Below are 26,395 nucleotides of genomic sequence, written 5' to 3'. Positions count from 1 at the left end.
GCTTGCTAGCTGCCACTCCAGTTGTGCTTTTGACTTCCTAATTACACCCAGTATGCTCAAGCAATATGTTTATACTCCTCCCTAGTCATCTGTCCAAGTTTCCAATTCTTGTAAATTTCCTTTTCATGTTTAAGCTCCCTGAAGATTTCACTGTTAAGCCAAGCTGGTCACCTGCTATATTTGGTATTATTTCTGCACATCGGGATGCTTTTTTCCTGTGCCCTCAATAAGGCTTCTTTAAAATACAGCCAGCTCTCCTCGCCTCCTTTCCCCCACATATTCATAGATTCATAGATTCTAGGACTGGAAGGAACCTCGAGAGGTCATCGAGTCCAGTCCCCTGCCCTCATGGCAAGACCAAATACTGTCCAGACCATCCCTGATAGACTTTTCTCTAACCTACTCTTAAATATCTCCAGAGATGGAGATTCCACAACCTCCCTAGGCAATTTATTCCAGTGTTTAACCACCCTGACAGTTAGGAACTTTTTCCAAATGTCCAACCTAAACCTCCCTTGCTGCAGTTTAAGCCCATTGCTTCTTGTTCTATCCTTAGAGCCTGAGGTGAATAAGTTTTCTCCCTCCTCCTTATCACACCCTTTTAGATACCTGAAAACTGCTATCATGTCCCCTCTCAGTCTCTTTTCCAAACTAAACAAACCCAATTCTTTCAGCCTTCCTTCATTTCATTCTTGTTGCTCTTCTCTGGACCCTCTCCAATTTCTCCACATCTTTCTTGAAATGCGGTGCCCAGAACTGCACACAATACTCCAGTTGAGGCCTAACCAGTGCAGAGTAGAGATGAAGAATGACTTCTCGTGTCTTGCTCAGAACAAACCTGTTAATGCATCCCAGAATCATGTTTGCTTTTTTTGCAACAGCATCACACAGTTGACTCATATTTAGCTCGTGGTCCACTATAACCCCTAATCCCTTTCTGCCGTACTCCTTCCTAGACAATCTCTTCCCATTCTTATGTGTGAAACTGATTTTTTCTTCCTAAGTTGAGCACTTTGCATTTTTCTGTGTTAAACTTCACCCTGTTTAACTCAGACCATTTCTCCAATTTGTCGAGATCATTTTGAATTATGATCCTGTCGTCCAAAGCAGTTGCAATCCCTCCCAGTTTGGTATCATCTGCAAACTTAATAAGCGTACTTTCTATGCCAATATCTATGTCTTTAATGAAGATATTGAACAGAGCTGGTCCCAAAACAGACCCCTGGGGTACCCCACTCGTTATGCCTTTCCAGCAGGATTGGGAACCATTAATAACAACTCTCTGAGTACGGTTATCCAGCCAGTTATGCACCCACCTTATAGTAGCCCCATCTAAGTTGTATTTGCCTAGTTTATCGATAAGAATATCATGCGAGACCATATCAAATGCCTTACTAAAATCTAGGTATACCACATAGACTGCTTCTCCCTTATCCACAAGACTCGTTATACTATCAAAGAAAGCTATCAGATTGGTTTGACATGATTTGTTCTTCACAAATCCATGCTGGCTATTCACTGTCACCATACCACCTTCCAAGTGTTTGCAGATTATTTCCTTAATTAGTTGCTCCATTATTTTCCCTGGCACAGAAGTTCAACTAACTGCTCTGTAGTTTCCTGGGTTGTTTTTATTTCCCTTTTTATAGATGGGCACTATATTTGCCCTTTTCCAGTCTTCTGGAATCTCTCCCATCTCCCATGATTTTCCAAAGATAATAGCTAGAGGCTCAGATACCTGCTCTATTAGCTCCTTGGGTATTCTAGGATGCATTTCATCAGGCCCGGGTGACTTGCAGGCATCTAACTTTTCTAAGTGATTTTTAACTTGTTCTTCTTTCTATTTTATCTGCTAAATCTACCCCCTTCCCATTAGCATTCACTATGTTAGGCATTCCTTCAGACTTCTCGGTGAAGACTGAAACAAAGAAGTCATTAAGCATCTCTGCCATTTCCAAGTTTCCTGTTACTGTTTCTCCCTCTTCACTGAGCAGTGGGCCTACCCTGTCTTTGGTCTTCCTCTTGCTTCTAATGTATTGATAAAAAGTCTTCTTGTTTCCTTTTATTCCTGTAGCTAGTTTGAGTTCATTCTGTGCCTTTGCCTTTCTAATCTTGCCCCTGCATTCCTGTGTTGTTTGCCTATATTCATCCTTTGTAATTTGTCCTAGTTTCCATTTTCTATATGACTCCTTTTTATTTTTTAGATCATGCAAGATCTCGTGGTGAAGCCAAGGTGGTCTTTTGCCACGTTTTCTATCTTTCCTACCGATGACACTACCAACACAGGGGTAGAGAGCACAGAGCAGGGCACTTTGCGAAATAGAATGTGTGTTTACGCTTACTCTGTAAAGGGCCAGATAATTCACAGGCAGGAAAAACTCAGCCTTTTAAACCACTCCCAAGTGTTGAGCTCTGTCAAACTGTGACAGCACCCTTGATTAATGAGGAGGCATCCTTTCACCCTCTTGTCACTAAAAGCTGAATTCTGCCAAACCTATTGATAAGTCACTTGATAAGCAGCAGGGTTGAAACATCTCTGTGGAGAGAAGGGCAGATCCTATCCCCACCAGAGTTATCTCCTAGTTGAAAGGCCTGAAACCTCTAAATCACAATCCCACATTCTCCTCACACTAACAGCAGGAACTCCAGTGAATTCCAGAGGCTGAACGAGGTTTGCAGGATATGGAATTAAATTAAAGATGGGAGTAAAGGAAGGAGTTTGTTTATTCTTGATGCAGTATAGAAATGTGCACAGTGCTTTGCCCAACAGCCTAGCCAAGGCCTTGCCCCAGGAGTTTCGGTGTTCTGTGAAATACAACTGGTGGAAACAGAAGCAGTTACAAAGAGAAAGCCTGAGGGTCTGGTAATGCGATCAGGGATTGAAAGAAAGGGAGAAAGGTTTCAAGGTGATCGGAGCAGGCACAGCCTCCTTAATGGTTAATCGAACATAAAAACTCCAGAACCACTGTGTTGGGAACACCCCTGGGACAGGGCACAGCCCAGGGAGACAGCACGCTTCTCCCCTACCCACTGTGACCCCCATTCCCACTCCTGTTCCGATGGGTGGGGGAGGCTCATGGGGGAGCTGATCTCACACCCATTGATCTCCTCTGCTGACTTTGGAGAGGCCAATAGAGTGAAGCTTCTTATCTTGGGGAGCAGAGAGGACCCTTACCTGCTGATAGTGGTGGGGGGGAATTTAAACATTCCCCCCAACAGCTCGAGTCATGCCCTCCCTCCCCAGGCAGTGTCCTCCTTACCCTCAGTCCCCCTATGGGAAAGCAGCTGTTCCTCAGCTTTCTCTCCCTGCAGATCTAAAGCAGGAGCCCCTCCCTGCAGCTCCCAGCTATTTGGTGCATGTGCTGTTTGTTTGCCTGTCTCAGTTCCCAGCTCCAGTAAGTGCCATGGGCAGGGGGAATGGAGGGCTCGGCAGACAAACCCTGCAGGTACCATACAGTGTGTGGGGGGGGCAGCACCCAAACCCTGGCAGAAAACTGAGGGGGGGCGGTTCTGTGATCTTGTTTGCCCCCCCGTGTGTTACTTGTCTGCAGGTTAGGAATGGAAGCAGTCTGAAGCACCCCCGGTGAGTGTGGTTCTCACCTGTGTGGAGCCAAGTGTGCGCTCCCCTACCTGCCGAGATTGCCAGGGGCAAGTTTGGGGCTCTTAGGGGGTGATAGTGCATGACAACCTTCAGCACAACCTAGATAGCAGGGAGGTGCCAAGGCCCCAGCCAGGACACAGAGATGCTGGCACAGGTGCATCTCCTCCTGCTTCCTCACCCCACCAACCTCAACCGCCCATCCCAGACATCAGATCAGAAGCCTCTTCCAGCCCAGCCCCATTCTAGGCATGGCTTCTAGGGAAGGAGGCCCTCTGTCCCTGGAGAGTGGGGAGCCCTGGACACCCCTGCTCCCACTGCAAGAGTTACCTGGCTGAGTGCCTGCCTGGTCAAGCTGCTGCTTGGGTCTGCTGGTGCATCTCTCTCAGCTGGCTGCCTGCCTGCCTCCATAAGCCCAGTGGCTCTTGGTCGGCAGGTCAGGTCATGTAGGAGGTATCAAACCATGCCCCCTTCAGCACGTCACTCTGGGCCATTGCCTGGACCACCCATGGCAAATGCTGGCCTGGGGTTGACCCCCCCAGTCTCATTATGATCACTTAGGACAGGGGCTACGGTGTCCCCACTCTGGGTGCTCTTTCTGCACCAGCCACTTCCTTGACCCACTGATCACTGCATGACGTTAAAACCACATACAATTTATTTCAGAGTAACAGCCGTGTTAGTCTGTATCCGCAAAAAGAAGAACAGGAGTACTTGTGGCACCTTAGAGACTAACAAATTTATTAGAGCATAAGCTTTCGTGGACTACAGCCCACTTCATGCATCCGAAGAAGTGGGCTGTAGTCCACGAAAGCTTATGCTCTAATAAATTTGTTAGTCTCTAAGGTGCCACAAGTACTCCTGTTCTTCTTTATACAATTTATTAAACAGCAGCTATAAGAAAAACAAGGAACAAATGGAAAAGTTCAGGGAAACAAGGAACCCATTTGTGGGCATGGGAAACCCCACAAATGGCTGTTTCTGGGATAGGGGAAAAGTTCACAGTATGTTCCTCACACGTCCCAGGTCTCCCTCCCAGCCCTGGCTGCGTTGTGGTGATACCACAGGAAAGACACCTGCTCTGGCAGTGGCCACGGTCCCTCAGGGTCGAGGTACCAGGACCCTTGTGCCCAGCATCTGCCCTCCCATTGGGTTCATGTCCCCCCTTCTGAGTCCAGCCTTCATAGCCCTCCTGTCTAGCAGCCTCTCCCTGTCCTGGGCTCTCTGCCCATGGCCCCACTTTGATCTCCCCAGCTGCTCATCACGCTCGGCTGCCGTGTTATTTGTGGCACAGCCGGCGTCCACTATCCTGGCGCTGTCCCCGCAGCTCCATTCTGTAGCTCAACCCTGACTCCTCAGAGGAGCAGCGGGTCTCCGCTGCCCCAGGTCCTGGCTCTTGTCTGCTCCAACCCTCCAGCTCTGCCTCCAGCCCAGCTCTGACTCTTCTGGGGTGCTTCTCTGGCCCAGGCTGGTTGCCAGATGTCTAATGAATTAATAGCCCAAAGGCACTTAAAAAAGAACACAAAAGTAGTCCAATCTATTTATTGAAACAAATGGGTTTTTTTATTATTATTAACACAGTGGTCTATTCATCAAGTAACAAATGAAATATTTTTTTAGATACCTAGTACAGATTTGATTGTTTTTTAAAGTTACAAGCCCCAGCAGGAGCTCGTCCACATTAGCAAAAAAGTGATGAGATGAAAATCAAATTCACATTCAAAACCCCAATACTGGTACTTGTATCCTGATTGAGGGGTGGCAGCTGTTTCAAACAAAACATGGCAAATGAGGTTGTTAGAAATAGCCCCAAAGGAGCCCAAAACATATGTAGTGTAAAAACAAAAATTGCCAGATTTCTACTGCATGAATAGCCCCAAATCACTTAAAAACTAACCTAAGAGTAGCCCAATCTATTCCTTGTATCCCGATTGAGGGTTGGCAGATATTTCAAACAGAAAATGGTGAATAACGATAATAAAAATAGCCAAAAAGGTGCCCAGAACATAGGTAGTGTAAAAACAAAAATAACATTATTCTATTATTTATTTCTGATTGCATTTAATGATAGTAGTCAATGCCCATATTTTGTGTTGAATTAATTTGTTACTGTTTGTCTCTAAAAGGCAACATTTCACCCTCACTGTCTACATCAGAAGTAGAATGTTTCTGCTCAGGGTCATACCTCAGCAGTGACCAGTGCAATCATTTCTTTTGTTACTGTAAACTGTTCACAACAGATTTTGTATCGTTGCATATACGCCCTAGCAAGAAGAATATTTTCTAAAAGCTCCTGTTGCATCTTGTTGTGCAGATTTGTTTTTTTATTAACACAGAGACCTATTCATCAAGTAAGAAATGAAATATTTTGTTAGATACCTAGTACAGATTTTATTTTTTACAAGTTTTGTTTTTATCAAGTTCATCTGAGCAAACTATCTTTCAGCTGCAGCGTTGCCAAAAGGTAGCGACAGCAATGAAAGAGCAAATCAGCCAAGTTCACTAAAATCTTTGCCCTCAGTGACATACATGTGTTTGACCCAACCCAAAACTGCTCAACTAGGTTGTCCTGAGTATGAGGCCAGAGAACCATAGGCAAAACTCTCCATTGCTACTTCAGCTATCTAAGGACTCCACCAAACAATGGCAAAAATGAGATCTCTCCCAATCTATGTCTTGAAGAGCTGAGCAAAGTACAATCACTTAGCACTGGAAGCAATTCAGTCACCTGGATCTTTGGTGGTAATCCCTGTTTCAGCTGTTTCACAAACTCCAACATAAAATCTCAACACCAAGATTTGACTTCTTCGATGACAAGAAAAGTTAGTGTGTATTTTGAAAGTTCCAGCCGAAAAGTGACTCGAATATCAACTCTGAAAATCGGTAAATTATTTGACTTAAAGTTGATGACATAGTTTAACACAGCAGTCCAGTTCTCAAAAATACACAGTTCCATTACTCTCACCAACAAGTACTAGTAGAATTTCTTCAATTCCTTCAGCAGATTTCCTGAATTACCACTTTCCTACAGAAACATTTGGTTTATCCTCCAGGCTCCCTGAAGGATTGGAAGTAGAAAAATCAGAAAAATTTGGTTCACTGGACCACTGCACATATGATAAAGAAGTTCAGCACTGTAGTTTCTTTCTTTGTCTTTGGTTATCTGAAAATATAGCTTCAGTTCATTGAACAGATCAAGAAACTTGTTCGCACAGGGTCCACCTTGCGTCAGAAAGCTGCAGTGTTATCCGGTTGTCTGGAAGTCACGGAAAGGCTGCGTAACATGCATGCAGGGGTGCGGGCTGACAGTTGATGTAGAAAGAGATCAAATGACGGTCAGAGAGAGGGATCTCAGCTATGGAGAGAGCAGTACTTGCTGATGGAGTGATAAGATGCTAAGTGTGAGGAACTTCTCATACTGTGAACTTCCGCAATGCTGAGATCAGCCAAACAGGGACACAGCACCCTTGATTAAGGAGGAGCTATTCTTTCCCCCTCTTGTCACACAGGTTTAAAGTTAGTGGTCCCAGGCGATCATATTCTGCAGGGGCATTTGCCCACTTTGTCACGAAGCTCTTTGGTTTTGACTCCATAAATGATAGGGTTGAGCATGGGGGGGATGAGGAAATAGAGGTTGGCCAAGATGATGTGAACATGGGGAGCGATGCCCTGACCAAACCTGTGTGTCAGAGTGGTGAAGAGGAAGGGAGTATAAGTTGTCAGCATCACACAGATGTGGGCTGTGCAGGTGTTGATGGCTTTCTGGTGGGCTTCCTTATGGGAGATTTTAAGGACGGCCCTGATGATCAGACTGTAGGAGAGGGCAATGAGCATCAGGTCTAACCCGATGACTACAAATGTTATCACCAAGCCATGCGTCCTGTTGACTGTGGTGTCCCCACATGACATTTTTGACACAGCCATGTGCTCACAATACGTGTGGGGGATAATGTGATTGGCACAGAATGGCTGCCTGCTCAGGAGAAGGGGAATTGGCAGAATGAGGAGAACAGCTCTCATCAAACCCACTAGCCCTAGCTTAGCTATTCTTTCGTTGGTGAGGATGGTGGCGTATCGCAGAGGGTTACATATGGCAACATAGCGATCAAAGGCCATTGTCACAAGGACGGCTGAATGTGTCATAGAACCCGCGTGAAGGAAGAATAATTGGATGAGGCAGCCACCAACAGTAATGCTTTTCAAATTAAACCAAAATATACACAGTGCCTTTGGCATGACAGAGGTAGACATGGCGATGTCTGTGAGTGCCAGCATGCAGAGCAGCAGGTACATTGGCTTGTGCAGGGTTTCTTCTTTCCCTACAACAAACAGAACCATGAAATTTCCCAACAGGCCAATAATGTAGAACATAGAGAAAGGGATGGAAATCCAGATGTGGGCAGCTTCCAGGCCAGGGATGCCCATTAGGATGAATGTTGGAGGGTCTGAGGGGGTGAGGTTGAAAGATGCCATGAGGTGGTCGATGCGTCACTCCGGCTCAGAAATGCTCCAGGTGTCTGCGAAGGGAGAGAAGCACAGCGAGGGGGTTACACACTTTATAACAAATAGTCCAGTAAATATTTTAGTTATTAACAATCTTGAAATGGGGTTGAGCAGTGAGGTGGCAACCTTTACAGATGGCACCAGATTATGTAGGTCATAGCAAAGTCCAGACAAGTCCTCAGAGGGAGCTAAAAAACCCAGATGAATGGTCCGCACGATGGCAGATATACTTCAATGTCAATATCTGCAATGTGTCCACCCATTGGAGGGAAAAGCTTGAATTCCTCAAACAGCTTACAAGGTTCTAATGTAACTGTTTGAACACAGGAGGGAGACATGGGCATTATGGTACACAGTTCTGTGAAGCCCTGCTCACAGTGGAAGCCTGGACAGAAACTAAGCAAAACCTTTGGATCCGTGAGGAGTGACATGGGGAATCATACAGACAATACAATGCCATAAGATCAGTCAGTCGATGTTTCACACTCCGCTGGGATCCTCTGCGTAGTACTGAGCATGCTTCTTAAACAGGATATTGCAGAATTAGAGTGGCCCATGGAAGGGCAATGAGAATGATCAAAGGCCGGGGGCTCATATGGACTGGGACTGGTATTTTTACCTTAGAATGGAAATGAATAAGAGGGGATATGAGAAAAGTGTATAAATTACTGACAGGTGGAGAGTAGCTCTAGAATGTGTTCTCCCTGACTCATAATACAAAATCAAGAAGATATTCATTCAAGATGAAATGTGGCAAAGTCAGATCAGGTAACAACAAAATGCTTTCTTCACTCACTGCTTAATTAGACTGAGGAACTCCTTGCCACAAGAGGTAATTGAGGCCACGAGGGAAGCAAGGATTAGGAAGAGTTTGGACATTTCCATGAATAGTGAGACTATCCAGTAACAATTGTTACAGCTAAATAAATATTTTGGAAATCCTATAGGCCCACATGTTTCAGGGTAAAAGCCAATCCCTAGCTGTCAGGCATTAGGGTAATACACTCATGATGGTTTTCCTCCCATCCACCTATGGCTGGGTTTCTTCCACCTTATTCTGCAGCCCCTGTGGCTGCCACTGTAAGACAGAGGACACTGGACTATAAGGACCATAGGTCTGATCCATGATGGAATTGCTATATTGGATAAGAGCCAAGTTAACTTATGGAAACAGACATTATCCTGCTGGGCTATGCCTTTTGCTAAACAGAATGGGCATGAAGGGCACATCGGTCTTGGTATTTAGGGCTATGGGTCTGCACCTCTATTACTTCCCTCATTTCTTTTGGTGAGACACTTTCTTACAAGCACCCAGCTTTGTCTGAGACATAAATTACAGGTGTAACTAACAGGTTTAAGCAGAGACATGTGTCAGCAACTTAGCTGCTAACACTTCTCATGCCTGATTATTGATTAAATTTGCAGATGACACGGAAATTGTTGGATCATAAATAATGCAGAGGACAGGTCAGTGGCTCAGAGCAATCTGGATTGGTTGGTAAACTAAGTCGAAGCAGACCATGTGTGTTCTAATATAGCTATGTCGATACCTACATCTAGGAACAAAGAATGTAGGCGATGCTAACACGATGCGGGACTATTCTGGGAACTGCAGTGAATATGAGGAAGAATTGGGGGCATGAAGGGGAAACTAACTAAACATGAGCTCCCATGTGTGTGGCCCTGTGTCCAAAAGAGCGACTGTGATCCTGGAATGATAACCAGGAGAATCTCAAGGAGAAGTAGGGGAGTTATTTTACCTCTGTATTTGGCGTAACTGCTGCTGGAATCCTGTGTCCAGTTCTGGTGTCCAGGATTAAAGATGGATGTTGATGCACTGAAGAGGGTTCAGATAAGAGTCACAAGAATTAGTAAAAGATTGGAAAACCTGCCTTATAGAGAGAGACTTGATAGCTCAATCTATAAGATGGTTAATGGGTGACTTGATAACGGTCTGTAAGTACATACACAGGGAACAAATATTTAATCATATGCTTTTCAGGCTACCATGAAGAGGTGTAACAGAATTCAATAGCTGGAAGTTATGTAAATAACATTTAACAACAACAATTGGAAACACCCAGGTTGCAGTTTTGTTGCTTGCCAGGGAAGAGATACCCTGAGCCCAAATGCACGCAGGGCTAGGAAAAGTCACAGCGCTGGACCAACAATCACAAGGTAAAATTGAATTTCAGCATCCACAACACCCAGCACTGCTCACCTGTCCCTTTATACCCCGGGATTGCACCGACAACACTCAGCGCTACCTGTTTCTCTGTGTAAACCCCCTGCCTGCCCCCACAAACCCCAGCACTGCCTTCCTGCCTGTGTACATTCCACAACCCCCATCGCTGCCCGTCTGTCCATGTACACCCGCCCCCCGTTTACCCCATAACCAACAGTGCTGCCCACCTGTCCACGTAGTGCAGCCCCTTACAAACACACACATACTTCCCTGAGGCTGCTTTTTCGTATTGACAATTGCTGATTTTACCAGAAGGCTTTAATGGGGTTTGTCACGGGAGGAGGGATGGTCTGGATGGGGGACGGTGTCAGAGACAATCTGCTAGAGTGGTCCACATAACATTACAGTCTGACACACACCGCTTCCCCAGACCATCCCTCCTCCATGAGCAACCCCACTACAGCTTTCGGATAACATCAGCAATTGCCAGCAGGGAAAAACAGCCTCAGGAAAGTATGTCCAGGTTTCTAACAGGCTGCAATATGTTAAAGCTGTGTGTCATTTTCAGGAAGGTTTACTCATGCTGGCTCCAGGCCATTGTGATCTGGATACTGTGCATCATGCTGTCAAGCCTCCCCCATCCCCACAAACACATTCTGTGTTCCCGGACCTCCTGGTGAGTTTTCCAACATCACCTGGTTTCCTCTAAACCAGAAATATGCTTTTATTTTTACTGCCTTTTGGCCCTTTTGGTGCTTCACAGACCCTGCAACCCAGAGATGCAGGGGCATGCCGAGAGCAGACCGCTCTCCCTCCCTGAAAAAAAATTGTTATCCTTGTTGTTTTGAACCTTTAAACCTGTGAGTTTGAGATCTGAGCAACTCTCTTCTCAGTTCATCTTTGGTCCAAATGAGCTCACCCGTCCTTAGAGGCCACAGGATGACTCCAGTTAAAGTCACTGGAGGCTCACGGTTGGTGTAAATGACATCAATTATGTAAGTCCCTACATGTGGTCTTAGGGTGATCTCAATGGGGCCAAGGTGTCACCCTTAGTGTTTAACTTTTGGCTTCAGATCCTTCTACAGAGAGCGCTATTCTGTAAGGGCGCCGAAAGAGTCTGAAGGAAACCCCCAGTTTATGTGGCATTCTTAGACCAGGCATGAAAGATGGGGATTTAAAAACATTTGGGCCCTGATTTTGCTCTCAGGGAAGCCTTTGTCAATCTGGAGTGTCCCAGTGAAGGGCGGAATGTAAGAGCAGAATCTGGCCAGTGTGTGACCCATTCTTGTTGTGAACCCTCCGGTAACACAGATACCCACTGCAGAGGCTCTGGCTATTCTACCTAAAAGCACACTGAAGTTACTGACTTGGAAAACTTGAGCTAACCGGAGGAAAAAACACACAACCCCCAAAAAGGAAGCTACTGAGACGGATAGAAGGACACAAAGAACTGATCTTAAAGACAAAGATTTGTCTACGCTATTTCCAGTACATTTCTAGTTCCAATTTTACCAGGTAAATCCCTTGGTGTTTCACACAATACTAAACAGATTGAGTCGCTGTCCTGGTGAATTTCTGCCCAGATGGTTGTTGACATGAACCCTGGAACTCTTCCTGAGCCCTTTGCACTATATTCAATGCAGAAACAGGCAACTCACCGAAATCCCACTCAGCACAGAGAGGAAATCTCCTTACAGCGACCAGAAGGCAGAGCCCTGAGAATCAGCGTATGGATCTCACGTGTCTGATATTCGGTGTGCTGGGCAGTGTCCTTTATAATTCCCCTGAACATTCCCTGCGGACTCTCAGGTTGGCCAGGACCCCTGGACAATTCCCTTATCTCCGTGAGCATCAGGAAGAATGGAAAATAGACCCAGTGGACTGTCAGCTTGAGAGCTTCCCCTGCGAGTGAAGAAATGATTCGCTGATAGCAGGGACTTCGATTACCAGGGAAAAATGTTTCTTGCAGAATGTTCAGCTTAGCAGCTGATGACGGTTTTCTTTTCTGTGTGTAATGTACCGCCGTCTGCTCCATGTTTGGGAATGCTGCTAAGAGATACAGGACCAAAACCCATTTTCAATTTGAAAGGCATTTGCCAGTATCCCTTTGAGAGGTGTAAAGTGGATATTTATCTGTCAGCTCAACATTTTCTAATAGTTCTTTTATTTTCTGCATCGGGAAGGCATCACTTTTCAATACTGTGTTCATCTTTCAGAAATCTATGCAGAAATGGGCTGTGTTATCCTGCATCAGCACTAATACCCTGGGACTTCTCCACTTACTGTGTGATTTCTTCACCACTCCCAAGGCCTAAATTATCTGGAGTTCATCTCACATGGTAACCCATGTTTTACGAGGGAACAGCCACAGAGTTTGCCTCATGTGTTGCCCTGGGGCCATTCTTACGGAATTAGACTCAGACTTGCATGTTTTATTTTATTTTACTTAGCAATTCACTTTGTTCTGTCTGTTACTACTTGATACCACTTAAATCCTACTTTCTGTAAAATCACTTTTTACTTATTAATTAACTCAGAGTATGTATTAATACCTTGGTGGGGGGGACAAACAGCTGTGCATCTCTCTCTATCAGTGTTATAGAGGGCGAACAATTTATGAGTTTACCGTGTATATGCTTTATACAGCGTAAAACAGATTTATTTGGGGTTTGGATACCATTGGGAGTTGGGCATCTCAGTGTTAAAGACAGGAACACTTCTTAAGTTGCTTTCAGTTAAGTCTGCAGCTTTGGGGCACGTGGTTCAGACACTGGGTCGGTGTTGGAGCAGACTGGGGTGTCTTGCTCAACAAGACAGGGTGCTGGAGTCCCAAGCTGGCAGGGAAAGCAGGGGCATAAGTAGCCTTGGCACATCAGTTGACAACCCTAAGGGGGTTTCTGTGATCCAACCCATCACAACCAGAACACGGTATAGATGATAAAGAAGTTCAGCATTATAGTTTCTTTCCTTGTCTTTGGTTATCGAAAATGTAGCTTCAGTTCGTTGAACAAAGCAACTTGTTCACACAGGATCCACCTTGTGTCAGAAAGCTGCAGTATCTTCTGGTGGTCTGGAAGTCATGGAAAGGCGGAGTGACATGGCTTCCAGAGATGGGGGAGAGATCAGATGACAGTCAGAGAGAGGGATCTCAACAATGGAGAAAGCAGTGCTTGGTGATGGAGTGATAAGACACTAAGTTTGAGGAACTTCTCATACTGTGAACTTCCGCAATGCTGAGCTCAGCCAAACGGGGACACAGCACCCTTGATTAAGGAGGAGCTATTCTTTCCACCTCTTGTCACACAGATTTAAAGTTAGTGGTCCCAGGCAATCATATTCTGCAGGGGCATTTGCCCACTTTGTCACGAAGCTCTTTGGTTTTGACTCCATAAATGATAGGGTTGAGCATGGGGGAGATGAGGACATAGAGGTTGGCCAAGATGATGTGAACATGGGGAGCGATGCCCTGACCAAACCTGTGTGTCAGAATGGAGAAGAGGAAGGGAGTATAAGTTGTCAGCATCACACAGATGTGGGCTGTGCAGGTGTTGATGGCTTTCTGGTGGGCTTCCTTATGGGAGATTTTAAGGATGGCCCTGATGATCAGACCATAGGAGAGGGCAATGAGCGTCAGGTCTAACCCCATGACTACAAATGTTACCACCAAGCCATACGTCCTGTTGAGTGTGGTGTCCCCACATGACATTTTCAACACAGCCATGTGCTCACAATACGTGTGGGGGATAATGTGATTGGCACAGAATGACAGCCTGCTCAGGAGAAGGGGAATTGGCAGAACGAGGAGAACAGCTCTCATCAAACCCACTAGCCCTAGCTTAGCTATCCGTGTGTTGGTGAGGATGGTGGTATATCTCAGAGGGTTACATATGGCAACATAGCGATCAAAGGCCATTGTCACGAGGACGGCTGAATGTGTCATAGACCCCGCATGCAGGAAGAACAACTGGGTGAGGCAGCCACCCACAGTAATGCCTTTCAAATTGAACCAAAATATACACAGTGACTTTGGCACGACAGAGGTAGACATGGTGATGTCTGTGAATGCCAACATGCAGAGCAGCAGATACATCGGCTTGTGCAGGGTTTGCTCTTTCCCTACAACACACAGAACCATGAAATTTCCCAATAGGCTAATAATATAGAACATAGAGAAAAGGATGGAAATCCAGATGTGGGCAGCTTCCAGGCCAGGAATGCCCGTTAGGATGAATGTTGAAGGGTCAGGGGGGGTGAGGTTGAAAGCTGCCATGAGGTGGTGGATGTGTCAAACGGGCTCAGAAAGGCTCAAGGTGCCTGTGGAGAGAGAGAAGCACAGTGAGGGGTGGTTACACAGTTTTAAAAAAATAATACAGTAAATATTTTATAGTTATAAGCAATATAGAAAGGGGGGTGAGCAATGAGGTGGTAACATTTACAGATGGCACCAGATTATGTAGATCATAGTGAAGTCCAAAGAAGTCATCAGCGGGAGCTAACCAAACCAGGTGAATGGTCAGTATGATGGCAGATGAACTTCTATGTCAATAACTGCAACGTGTATGCCATTGGAGGGAAAAGCTTGAATTCCTCAGACAGCTTACAAGGTTCTAATTTCACTCTACGAATGCTGGCGTGGTACCTGGGCATCATGGTTCACAGCTCAGTACAACCCTGCTCACAGTGCAAGCATGGAGAGAAACTAAGCAAAACATTGGGATCCAGGAGGAGTGGGATGGGGAATCATACAGAAAATACAGTGTCATGAGATCTGTCAGTCAATGTTTCACGCTCCTGTGGGCTCCTCTGTGTAGTACTGAGCATCCTTCTTACACAGGATATTGCAGAATTAGAGTGGTCCAGGGAAGGGCAATGAGAATGATCAAAGGCCGGGGGCTCATATGGACTGGGACTGGTATTTTTACCTTAGAACTGAAACGAATAAGAGGGAATATGAGAAAAGTGTAGAAATTACTGACTGATGGAGAACGTGTTCTTCCTGACTCATAACACAAGATCAAGAAGACATTCAATTAAGCTGAAATGTGGCAAATTCAAAACAGATAAAAACAAAATCCTTTCTTCACTCACTGCCTAATTAGACTGAGGAAGTCTTTGCCACAAGAGGTATTTGAGGCCATGAGGTAAGCAAGAATCACGATGGGGTTTGGCTATGTCCATGGATAGTGAGACTGTCCAGTAACAATTATTACAGATAAATAAATAGTTTGGAAAGTCTATATGCCCACATGTTTGTGGGGAAAAGCTAATCTCTAGCTGTTAGGCATTAGGGTGACACCCTCATGACGGTTTTCCTCCCATACAACTACGACTGGGTTTCTGCCACCTTGTTCTGCAGCATCTGAGGCTGTCACTGTCCTAGAGAGAAGACACTTGACTAGATGGACCAAAGGTCTGTTCCACGGTCCAATTGCTATATTGTAAAGGAGCCAAGTTACCTTATGGAAACAGACATTATCCTGCTGGACTATGACTTTGTGCTAAACAGAATGGGCATGAAGGGCACATGGGACTTGGTTTTTATGGCTATGGGTCTGCACCTCTGTTACTTCCCTCATTTCTTTTGGTGAGACACTTTTTTGCAGGCACTCAACTTTGTCTGAGACATAAATTACAGGGGTTAACTGACATGAGGAAGCAGAGACATGTGTCAGCAACTCAGCTGCTAACCCTTCTCATGCCTGAATATTGACGTTTGCAGATGACACGAAAATTGGGGGATCATAAATAATGAAGAGGACAGGTCAGTGACTCAGAGCAATGTGGATTGGTTAGAAACAATGTGTGTTCTAATATAGCTATGTAGATATCTGCATCTAGGAACAAAGAATGTAGGTGGTGCTAACAAGATGAGGACTATTGTGTAAGTGCAGCGAATCTGAACAAGAATTGGGGACATGAAGGGGAAACCAGCTAAACATGAGCTCCCATGTGTGTGACCCTGTGTCCAAAAGAGCAAATGTGATCCTGGGATGATAACCAGGAGAATCTCAAGGAGAAGTAGAGGAGTTATTTTACCTCTGTATTTGGCACTGGCGTAACTGCTGCTGGAATCCTGTGTCGAGTTCTGGTGTCCAGGATTAAAGATGGATGTTGATGCACTGAAGAGGGTTCAGAGAAGAATCACAAGAATTAGTAAAAGATTAGAAAACCTGCCTTACAGTGATAGATTCAAGGAGCTCTATCTATGTAGTTTAACAAAGATGGTTAATGGGTGACTTGATCACAGTCTGTAAGTACCTACACGGGGAACCAATATTTAATCATATGATTAGCATACAAAGAGGTAACAGAATGCAATATCTGGAAGGTACATAAATAACATTCAACAACAATTGGAAACACTCAGACTGCAGTTTTGTTTTTTGCCAAGAAAAACATACCCTGAGCCCAAACCGTGCACTCGGGGCTAGGAAAAGTCCCAGTGCTGGCCTTGAACCAACAATCTCAAGGTAACATTTAATTTCAGCATCCACAACCCCCAGCACTACTTACCTGTCCCTGTATACCCCCTGATTGCACTGACAACCCTCAGCGCTGGCTGTTTCTCTGTGTACACCCCCTGCCTGCCTCCTACAACTCCAGCAATACCTTCCTGCCCATTTACATCTTACTCCCTACTCCACAACCCCCATTGGTGCCCGCCTGTCCATGTACACCCCCTGCCTACCCCAGATCCAACAGCACTTCCCGCCTGTCTATGTTGTCCCCCCACTCCCACAACATCCAGCCCTGCCACACAGTGATACCCCTCACCCACGTCCAAAACCAGGTGCCAAACCCCACAGTGACACCTCACAGAAATTCCCTAAGAGTGGTTTAAACTCAGGGTCTCCTTGAACTGGGGAAATGTGGGGGATCAGCCTGAAGATCCTTTCTGGGGGCAAAGGGAACCCCAGCAGTTGCATCAGATGCAGCTCACTCTGTCAGAGGGAAGGAGAGTGGAGCAGACCCAGTGGGAGGGAAAGAGGACATGGAGACTGCAAGTAGCCAGCGTGTCTAATTCTTCCTCAAAATGACACACAGGTTTAACATATTGCAGCCCGTTAGAAACCTGGACATACTTTCCTGAGGCTGCTTTTCCATGTTGGCAATTGCTGATGTTACCAGAAGGCTGTACTGGGGTTGCTCACAGGTGGAGGGATGGTGTGGATGGGGGATGGTGTCAGAGACAATCTGTTACAGCGTGGTCCACATAAAGTTACAGTCTGACAGACACCCCTTCCCCAGGAGGCCTCGTTACAGCTTTTGGGTCTGTGCGTTAAGCAGGATGTCCATTTCCTATTTCACCCAGTTTCAGGACTCCACGCCATTGTGATCTGGATACTGCGCATCAAGCCTCCCCCAACCCCCATCCCACACACTGTGTGTTCCTGAACCTCCTGGTTTCCTCTAAGCCAGAAACATGCTTTTCTTTTTACTTCCTTTTGGTGCTTCACATCCCCTCCAGACCCAGAGATGTAGAGGCACCGAGAGAGCAGACCCCTCTCCCCCATGAAAAATAAGTTATCCTAATTGTTCTGAACCTTTAAGCCTGTGAGTTTGAGATCTGAGCAACTCTTCTGTCAGTTCTTCTTTCATCCAGATGAGCTTATCTGTCCTTAGAGGTCACAGACATCTCCAGTTAAAGTCACTGGAGGCTCATGGTTGGTGTAAATGGCGTCAGTTATATAAGTCCCTACATGTGGACTTAGAGTGATCTCAATGGGGCCAAGGTTTCACCATTAGTGTTTAACTTTTGTCTTCGGGTCCTTCTACAGAAAGTGCTATTCTGTAAGGGCGCTGAAAGAGTCTGAAGGAAACACCCTGTTTATGTGGCATTCTGAGACCGGGCACTAAAGAAGGGGATTTCAAAACAGGGAAGCCTTTGTCAATCTGGAGTGACCCAGTGATGGCAGAATGTGAGAGCAGAATCTGGCCAGCGTGCAGTCCATTCTTGTACTGAACCATCTGGTAACACAAATACCCACTGCATAGGCTTTGGCTATACTACCTAAAAGCACAGTAAAGTCCCTGAATTGGAAAACTTGAGTGAACAAGAGGAAAAAACACACAGCTCCCAAAAAGGAAGCTACTGAGACAGATAGAAGGACACAGTAAGAGACGAACTGATCTTAAAAACAAAGATTTGTCTAAGCTATTTCCACTACATTTCTGGTTCCAATTTTACCAGGTAATTCCCTTGGTGTTTCACACAATACTAAACAATTCAAGTCGCTGTCCTGGTGAATTCCTGACCAGATGGTTCTTGACATGAACCCTGGAACTCTTCCTGAGCCCTTAGCACTATCTTCAATGCAGAAACAGGCAACTCACCGAAATCCTGCTCATCTCCTTTCTGCGACCGGAAGGCAGAGCCCTGAGTATCAGCTCATGAATCTCACATGCCTGACACTCCGTGTGCTGGACAACGACCTTTATGATTTCACCGAACATTCCCTGTGGACTCTCAGGTTGGATGGGACTCCCTGACAATTCCCTTGGCTCCGTGATCAGCAGGAAGAGCAGAAAATAAACCAAGGAGAACGTCAGCCTGAGAGCATCCCCTGGGAGTGAAGAAATGATTCGCCAATAGCAGGGACTCAGATTCTCAGGGCAATCAGAGTCTTGCAGACTGTTTAGCCTAGAAGTTGATGATGGCTTTCTCTTCTGTGTGTAATGTACCGCCATCTGCTCTATGTTTGGGAATGCTGTTATGAGATACAGGACCAAAATCCATTTTCAATTGATCGGAGCAGCATAGCGCTGCATACCACCCATGCAGTTGTAATATCCAGTCCATCAGCCTCTTAAAAGTCACTGGCACCAAAGGGCATGGAAAATGCTTTCTTCTCCCAGGATTCTGGTATCACAGGTATTTGCCAGTATCCCTTTGTGAGGTGTAAAGTGGATATTTATCTGGCAACTCCCAACTGTTCTAATTGTTCATTTACTCTCTGCATCGGGAAGGCATCAAATGTCAATACTGTGTTCATCTTTCAGAAATCTATGCAGAAATGGGTTGTGTTATCCTGCATCAGAACTAATACCCTGGGACTTCTCCACTAACAGTGTGATTCCTTCACCACTCCCAGGGCCAAAATGACCTGGAGTTCGTCTCACATGGTATCCCATGTTTCCCATCTGGATCTTTTGTTTGGGCTACAGTCCTTCCCCCATGCTTGTGTCACAGGTGCCGAGGGGCCTAATCTGGGCTCTGGAGGGTATCACGTGTGATGGGTTGTCACCCCCGGGGTGCAGTCCGGGAGCCATGGGAACTGCTGAAACCCTTCTAACCACCCATCTGGGCTGGCCAATTTCCACAATGCTTTACTGGTGATTCAACCTCTCCAGGTCCTGTTACCACCCAACACAACAGCATATGGTGCCACACACCCAACTGAGCTACCCAAGGATTTACCTAAGCCACTCAAGGACAAAAAGGAGACACCTGCCAATTTCCCAGCTCCCCAGGATCACAAGGCCCACTGGAGTATAAACCCAGGGATCTTTACAATGTAAGCTCATTAACAGAGTTTTCCCTCCCCTCGATGTGGGAAGGATATGCAACAAGCCTGTATTAACCAAGCTGGGATTTTTCCCAGTGACGTCACTCAAAGGCGTAGTTTTGAGAAAGCAGAAAACAACTTTAAGAACAGAAAGTTAGATTTTAAGTGATTATAAGTGATAGCAAAGAGATTACCTAGCAAATTTCTTAGCAAATAAACAAAACCACAGACTAGATAGATCGGATACTAGATAGATTTGATACTACATAGATTAAATATGAATTAGCAATTTCTCACCCTGTCTGGGGATACAAGCAGTCCACCAGGTTTCCATACACAGGCTAGAAATCATTTTAGCCTGGGACCAGCACTTCCCCCTGTTCACTGTTTGTTCTAGATGAGTAAGGAAATCCTCCGACAAAGAAACCACCCAAAATTTGCTCTTTATAAGAGCGGCCATCCTGAGTCAGACCAATGGTCCATCTAGACCAGTATCCTGTCCTCCAACATGGCCAGTGCCAGGTGCTTCAGAGGGAATGAACCAAATAAGTAATCATCAAGTGATCCATCCCCTGTCACCTCTTCCCTAGGGAATCTTCAAGGCATGCTTATCCATCCCTGCTCATGCTGGCTAATAGCTACTGATATACCCAACCTTCGTGAACTTATCTAATTCTTTTTCCAATCCTTTTATAGTATTAGCCTTTACAACATCATCTGGCAAGGAGTTCCACAGGGTCACTGTGCACTGTGTGAAGAAATACTTTATTTAGTTCTTTTTATACCTGCGGCCTATTAATTTCATTTACGGAAGCTGTTTCATAGCCCAAATTATTTCTGTTGCCCTTCTCTATATCTTTTCCAATTCCAATTATCCTTTTTTGAAATGGGGTGATCAGATCTGCACACAGTATTGAAGATGTGGGCATACCATGGATATATATAGAGTCAAGATGATATTTTCGGTCCTATTATCTATTCTTTTTCTAATGATTCCCAACATTCAGTTAGCTTTTTGACTGATGCTGCAGATTGAGTGGATGTATTTCAGAGAATTATACACAATGATTCCAAGATCTCTTTTTTGAGTGGTAAGAGCTAATTTAGACCCCATCATTTTTATGTATAGTTGGGATTATGTTTTCAAAAGTGCATTACTTTGCATTTCTGAACATTAAATTTCATCTGCCATTTTGTTGCTCAGTCATCCAGTTTTGTGGGATCCCATAGTAACTCTTTTCAGTCTTCGTTTACTCCTTTCTCCAGACCATTTATGAATATGTTGAATACTAGTGGTCCCAGTTGTGCGCAGATGTTTGGTTCTATATATGTGTTTTCCCAGTTCTGCGCAGACACTTGGCACAGCAGACCTCCAGCGAACCGTGCAATGACCACAAGATCCGTTAAGGTACGAAGGCACCCAACCAGGTTTATTGTCAACAAAGCCTCAAGGTGAATTGCCAGTGGGTGTCAGCAGTGACAGCCCTGGCTGCCTCTTTCAAACACCCACTCCAGCCCCATCCATCCTACAGGTGAAACTTTTGTTGTTAGAAGGATTTCAGATATAATGTGGAAACCATGCTTCCCCCAGTTCTAAACCGTAGCAGCCTTTGTTGGCACAATTCCTCAACCCGCTCGGCACATGAGAGGCCGCTATGTAGAGATTGTGGGTTTGGCTGGGGTACATGGTTAGGTTTCCAGTGCTGGGAGCAAGACACACAGGCATGAAGGTGGCAGTTGAGGAAGGATTTGATGCTTTGTTGAGGTTCCCATGCTTTGATGAAGTTTTGAGCCATGCTCATCCCAGATGCTGATTTCAAGTTCTGAATAACAAGACTCCAATTGGCCCTATTTCACGTGCCTCAGTGAGCTAGTCCGATTCTCTGGAAGTTGCATGTTGTGTGCCACAATCCCAGCTTTAATTAAAAAAAAATAACTGTAAAGTCTTTAGAGCATCTATTTGCAAAGGGACTTCCCCACTCATGAGCCAGGTAGAACAGGTACAGCATTGTAGATTGACTGGCCAGTGCCTAACACTCATACCATTATTGATATCATTTCTGCATTTGGCTTTCAGTTGTTTGTGTACAGCCTGAGACAATTGCTGTGCCCCTGTGCATCCTATCGAGGTGTTACCAGGGAAGCCCAGCGATGATCATTGAAACAGTGACCTTGTGAACAATTCCACTGTTAAACGTGGATAACGAAGATATCCACAAGCTTCTGTGAGTGGCACCAAAGCCCTACAGAGGAGCAGCAGAGCCCACAGAGTTCAGAGGCCAGCATCTGATCCCTCTGAAGCATCTGGTTCTGTTCACTATCACGGATTCTGATCTGATCCACTAGGGCAGAGTTACTAAGTAAATGTTTGTAAAACCCTTTGAAGATGGGAAGTGCTCTCTGAAGTGGGGTATGTTGTGTATTAATCAGTTACTATCCCTATCCCACTGAGCCCAATTTCAACCAATGCTTTAGAGGTGAAAAGCTGAAATTAGCATCACCAGCCCTGTGAGGGACCAAATCTTTCTCGGGGGATACAATATAAATCTCTTATACAAATCCTATGAAATAGTTAAATAAAGTGCATATCTCATGCAAATGTCTGATACAGATAAATACCCAGGTGGCAGCTAAAGAGAGGAAGAAGAACATTCACAGCTGCAAATTCTCTGGAGGTCAGGAAACCCTGTGGTGATTAGGGGACCTAGATATGTATTATATATATACTGCCACATGAGCCTGAGAGAGGCAGTTCCTGCGCTTTGGATGTCCCAGTAATTTCTCTCTAGTACACAACCCCAATAACTGGCTTGAGTCTGGGTGCTCAGTTTAAGATCTGGTGCTCCTGTTGTATAAATGCTCAGTATCGAGATTCTTTTTCACTGGGAAGGGGCTGGGTTACCAAGGAGTGGTTTAAAAGACTGAGTTTTTCCTGCCTATGATAATCAGCCCTTTACAGAGTAAACATACAAACACACGCTATTTGGGAAAGTCCCCTTGTCAAGGCTAATTCCCCACTCTGGCACTTTGAGTGCAGAAGTGGAGGGGGGGCACAAGGATTCTATAAATTAATATTGGCCACTCCAGGCTTCTATTAAGCTCCCAAGCTTACAGCTTTTCTCTGACCTTGGATAGGTAGATGCTGCCACCACCCAAGTGCAGAATCCCTTTGAGAGCCTAGGAAGGCACAGTTGGGAATTCCTTCCTGTGGAGTGCCCACAAGCCCTTCACCCCCCCGCTCCGGGGAAGAGTTGAGAAAGAAAAAAAAAACAAGGAAATCAGCTGCTGCCACCAGCTAATTAAACAACATGGGCACAAACATCTTAAGACACAAAAATCCAATTCTGTTCTTAAAAACAGTAAATTTCATTAATTAAAAAAAAGAAAGAAAATACATCTGGGAACTCAGAGTATTGCTAGATTTTAAAAGAGCAACTACAAGGATTAAGAACCAATAATAGCTTTCTTGAGGTCCATCTTAAAGGTTATAAGGAAAACAAAAGCACCTGGGGTTAGCACAGAGGAATTCACAAGCCATAAGAAAAGAAAAGGGATAAACCTAATTGCGTCTTCCTAGACATTTCCTGATCTACTTACATATCTTGAGTTTTAAATGAGTAGTTTCTAGGTATGATATTGATAATTTTTTCATACCTGGCCCAAGCTTCCTACAGCATAGCTGCAGCCCTGTCCTCCTCTCCCTGGGACAACAACAGTCAGACAAAAGGCGAGTCTTTTTTTCAATTTTAAAAAGTTCTAGCCTTCCCATTGGCTCTTTTGGCCAGGTACCCAATCACTTCCTTCTATCTATGCAGAACAGTGAGACGTTTCAACCCTTTACAGGTAGAGCAATTAGAGAACAGCTACTAAGAGTGATTTTATAGCTACTGGCTGGCTGGTGTCCATAAAAGGGAGCTATCACTCCTTCATTTATCACGCTCTTGCTCTATGCTGTCTTCCCATCCTGCCACTGATACAGCTATTGTTTATGGGTTTGGGAGACCATCGTTGGCAGGGTACTCCTGCTTTTGACAAAAGAGGAGAATGTTATACCCTACTGGGTTCAGTAGGCTGCATGTGAAATTCTCTTCTTTTGCCACTTAAGTTACACAAGATTCAAACTCCTGGGACCTGATCTGGATCTCAGTTACTGCAGTGTAAACCCAGAGTAACGTCAATTAAATCTTAATATTCATACCACCCTGGTTTAACCAGGAGATCATCAATGATATAAACATTAAAAGAAGTGTCCTACAAGAAGTGGAAACTAGGTAAAATTACAAAGGATGAAGATAAACAAATAACACAATATGTAGGAACAAAATTAGAAAGGCCAAGGCATAAAACATTCAACATCTTTATTAGTGATCTGGATGATGGGATTAATTGCACCCTCAGCAAGTTCACAGATGACACTAAGCTGTGGGGAGAGGTAGATATGCTGGAGGGTAGGGATAGGTTCCAGAGTATCCTAGACAAATTGGAGGTTGGGCCAAAAGAAATCTGATGAGGTTCAACAAGGACACGTGCAGAGTCCTTGTAATGGTGCTGACTCACTATCACGGTGCCTCCTTCTGATCGTGCTGGGACCACCAGGGTGTCTTTTACTAGCAGTGTCTCTACTTGCCTCAGCCGTCTCCACCATCTGGACCCGGATCGCTCCTGGAGCACAGCGTCCTCTTTGGGACATGGTCGTCTGGCTGTGCCCCAACCCGCTGTCTCCCCCTTTCGGGGGACAGGTGGTCTTCAGTCCCTCCACTCAGGAATACTAGAGAAAACAAATTGCAAATGAATGCAGCGGAAACTGGCAGATGCCAATGGATGCAAGTGGAATACTCTAATTCTACTCATTTTAATGACACTCGGGACAACTCCCACTGTCTCCACAGATCATACACTCTTTGAAGTGATGATTGGGTGAACCATGTGAATGCCAGAGCAGCTTTTGTGGCATACCAGTGGTGCACAGCTAGAGACAGAGGCACCAAAAAAGAAGCATTGAGTATGTTAGCTTTTTACACATCCTCTAATCATCCTTTGATGATTAGATAAGAAGAGCACTGTCACATACATATTACATGCCAGTATTCAGCAGTGATTAGTGATTAATTATTGTGATTAGGATGTGAAAAAAACTGGAAAGAGTCCAGCGGAGGGCAACAAAAATGATTCGGGGGCTGGAGCACATGACTTATGAGGAGAGGCTGAGAGATCTGGAATTGTTTAGTCTGCAGAAGAGAGGAATGAGAGGGGATTTGATAGCTACTTTCAACTACCTGAAAGGGGGTTTCAAAGAGGATGGATCTATACTTGTCTCAGTGGTACCAGATGACAGAATAAGGAGTAATGGTCTCAAGTTGCCATGGAGGAGGTTATTAGGAAAAACTGTTTCACTAGGAGTGTGGTGAAGCACTGGAATGGGTTACCTATGGAGGTGGTGGAATCTCCTTCCTTGGAGGTTTTTAAGGTCAGTCATGATAAAGCCCTGGTTGGGTTGATTTAGTTGGAGATTGGTCCTGCTTTGAGCAGGGGGTTAGAGTAGATGACCTCCTGAGGTCCCTTCCAACCCTGATATTCTATGATTCTATGATCAATGATAATGAGATAATATTCATCTTGTCAAGGGGGGGATGTAACCAATGATTTTAGTTTAGGATCCATTTATTGTGTGATGTTATTTTTATTCAATTTGTTATGTTACATATACTAATTGTATGTTACTTAGAGTTAATTTGTAGGATTATGAAAGTATCAGATTCATCAGTATTTAGAGGAACCAAATATTAGACATGAGCAAGACCAGCTGAAATGCAAGACCTATAAATTGAGGACTGAAAGTCCTTGGAGACAAGAAATTGAGAAATAACCCGATGCCCTAAGATTGTGGGAAAAGAGGTACCGACTGGTAAAATTGCACAAAATTACCCAGAAAATTAATATTAGATCATAAAAATACTGTAACGGTGCATCTGTCTCAGACACGTTTCTTAATCATGGGACACAGGTTGTATGTCAATGCTAATGGGAACAAAGGGAACTTACACAGTCTATAGAAAATTGAGGTCCCTTAAGTTTCCAGGGGAAACAGGCCAGTAAGAGAAAAGACGGTGGACACTTTTATGGACACATGCAGAATGAAGGTGTAAGACCAGAGATGGGCAAACTACAGCCCGCGGGCCACATCCAGCCCGCAGGGCTGTCCTGCCCGGCCCTTGAGCTCCCGGCCAGGTACGCTAGCTCCCAGTCCCCCATCCCCCGCAGCCTCATCTCGCCATGCTGCCATTGCTCTGGGTGGTGGGGCTGTGAGCTCCTGCCGGCAGCGTGGCTGTGAGAGCCGTGGGACTGCTCTGGTGCTCTAGACTGAGCAGAAGCATGGCTGTGCAGCGCGGCGCGGATGCAAGTCCTGGTGCTGTGAGTGGTATGGTAAGGGGGCGGGGATCTGGGGGGTTGGATAAGGGGCAAGGAGTCCTGTGGGGCCGTTAGGGGATAGGGAGCAGGGGGGTTGGATAGGTGTTGGGGTTCCCAGGGGGTGGTTATGGGTGGGGGGGTCCTGGGAGGGGGCGGTCAGGGGACAAGGAGCAGGGGGAGGGTTGGATGGGTCAG

At 45.3% G+C, this 26,395-nt stretch overlaps 3 protein-coding genes across 3 annotated transcripts in view; 1 reads left to right on the top strand and 2 right to left on the bottom strand.

Annotated features, from left to right (window-relative positions):
• LOC128830247 (olfactory receptor 52N4-like) overlaps window positions 1–26,395 on the top strand; it is a 66,289-nt gene that overhangs the window by 26,411 nt on the left and 13,483 nt on the right. The gene's annotated exons all lie outside the window — the stretch shown is intronic.
• Window positions 7,133–8,071, bottom strand: LOC128830248 (olfactory receptor 52P1-like). The gene has a single exon (XM_054016035.1). The coding sequence runs from the start codon at window positions 8,069–8,071 to the stop codon at window positions 7,133–7,135; it is 939 nt and encodes a 312-aa protein (XP_053872010.1).
• LOC128830249 (olfactory receptor 52P1-like) lies at window positions 13,618–14,556 on the bottom strand. The gene has a single exon (XM_054016036.1). It carries the CDS (start codon window positions 14,554–14,556, stop codon window positions 13,618–13,620), a length of 939 nt encoding a protein of 312 aa, XP_053872011.1.

Source organism: Malaclemys terrapin, chromosome 1, assembly GCF_027887155.1.
Source record: "Malaclemys terrapin pileata isolate rMalTer1 chromosome 1, rMalTer1.hap1, whole genome shotgun sequence".
NCBI classification, from domain to species: Eukaryota; Metazoa; Chordata; order Testudines; family Emydidae; genus Malaclemys; species Malaclemys terrapin.
This window is presented reverse-complemented; position numbering and strand designations above follow the sequence as displayed.

Coding starts and splice junctions, on each gene's coding strand:
- LOC128830248 (XM_054016035.1), bottom strand. CDS start 8,071: ATGGCATCTTTCAACCTCACCCCCTCAGACCCTCCAACATTCATCCTA.
- LOC128830249 (XM_054016036.1), bottom strand. CDS start 14,556: ATGGCAGCTTTCAACCTCACCCCCCCTGACCCTTCAACATTCATCCTA.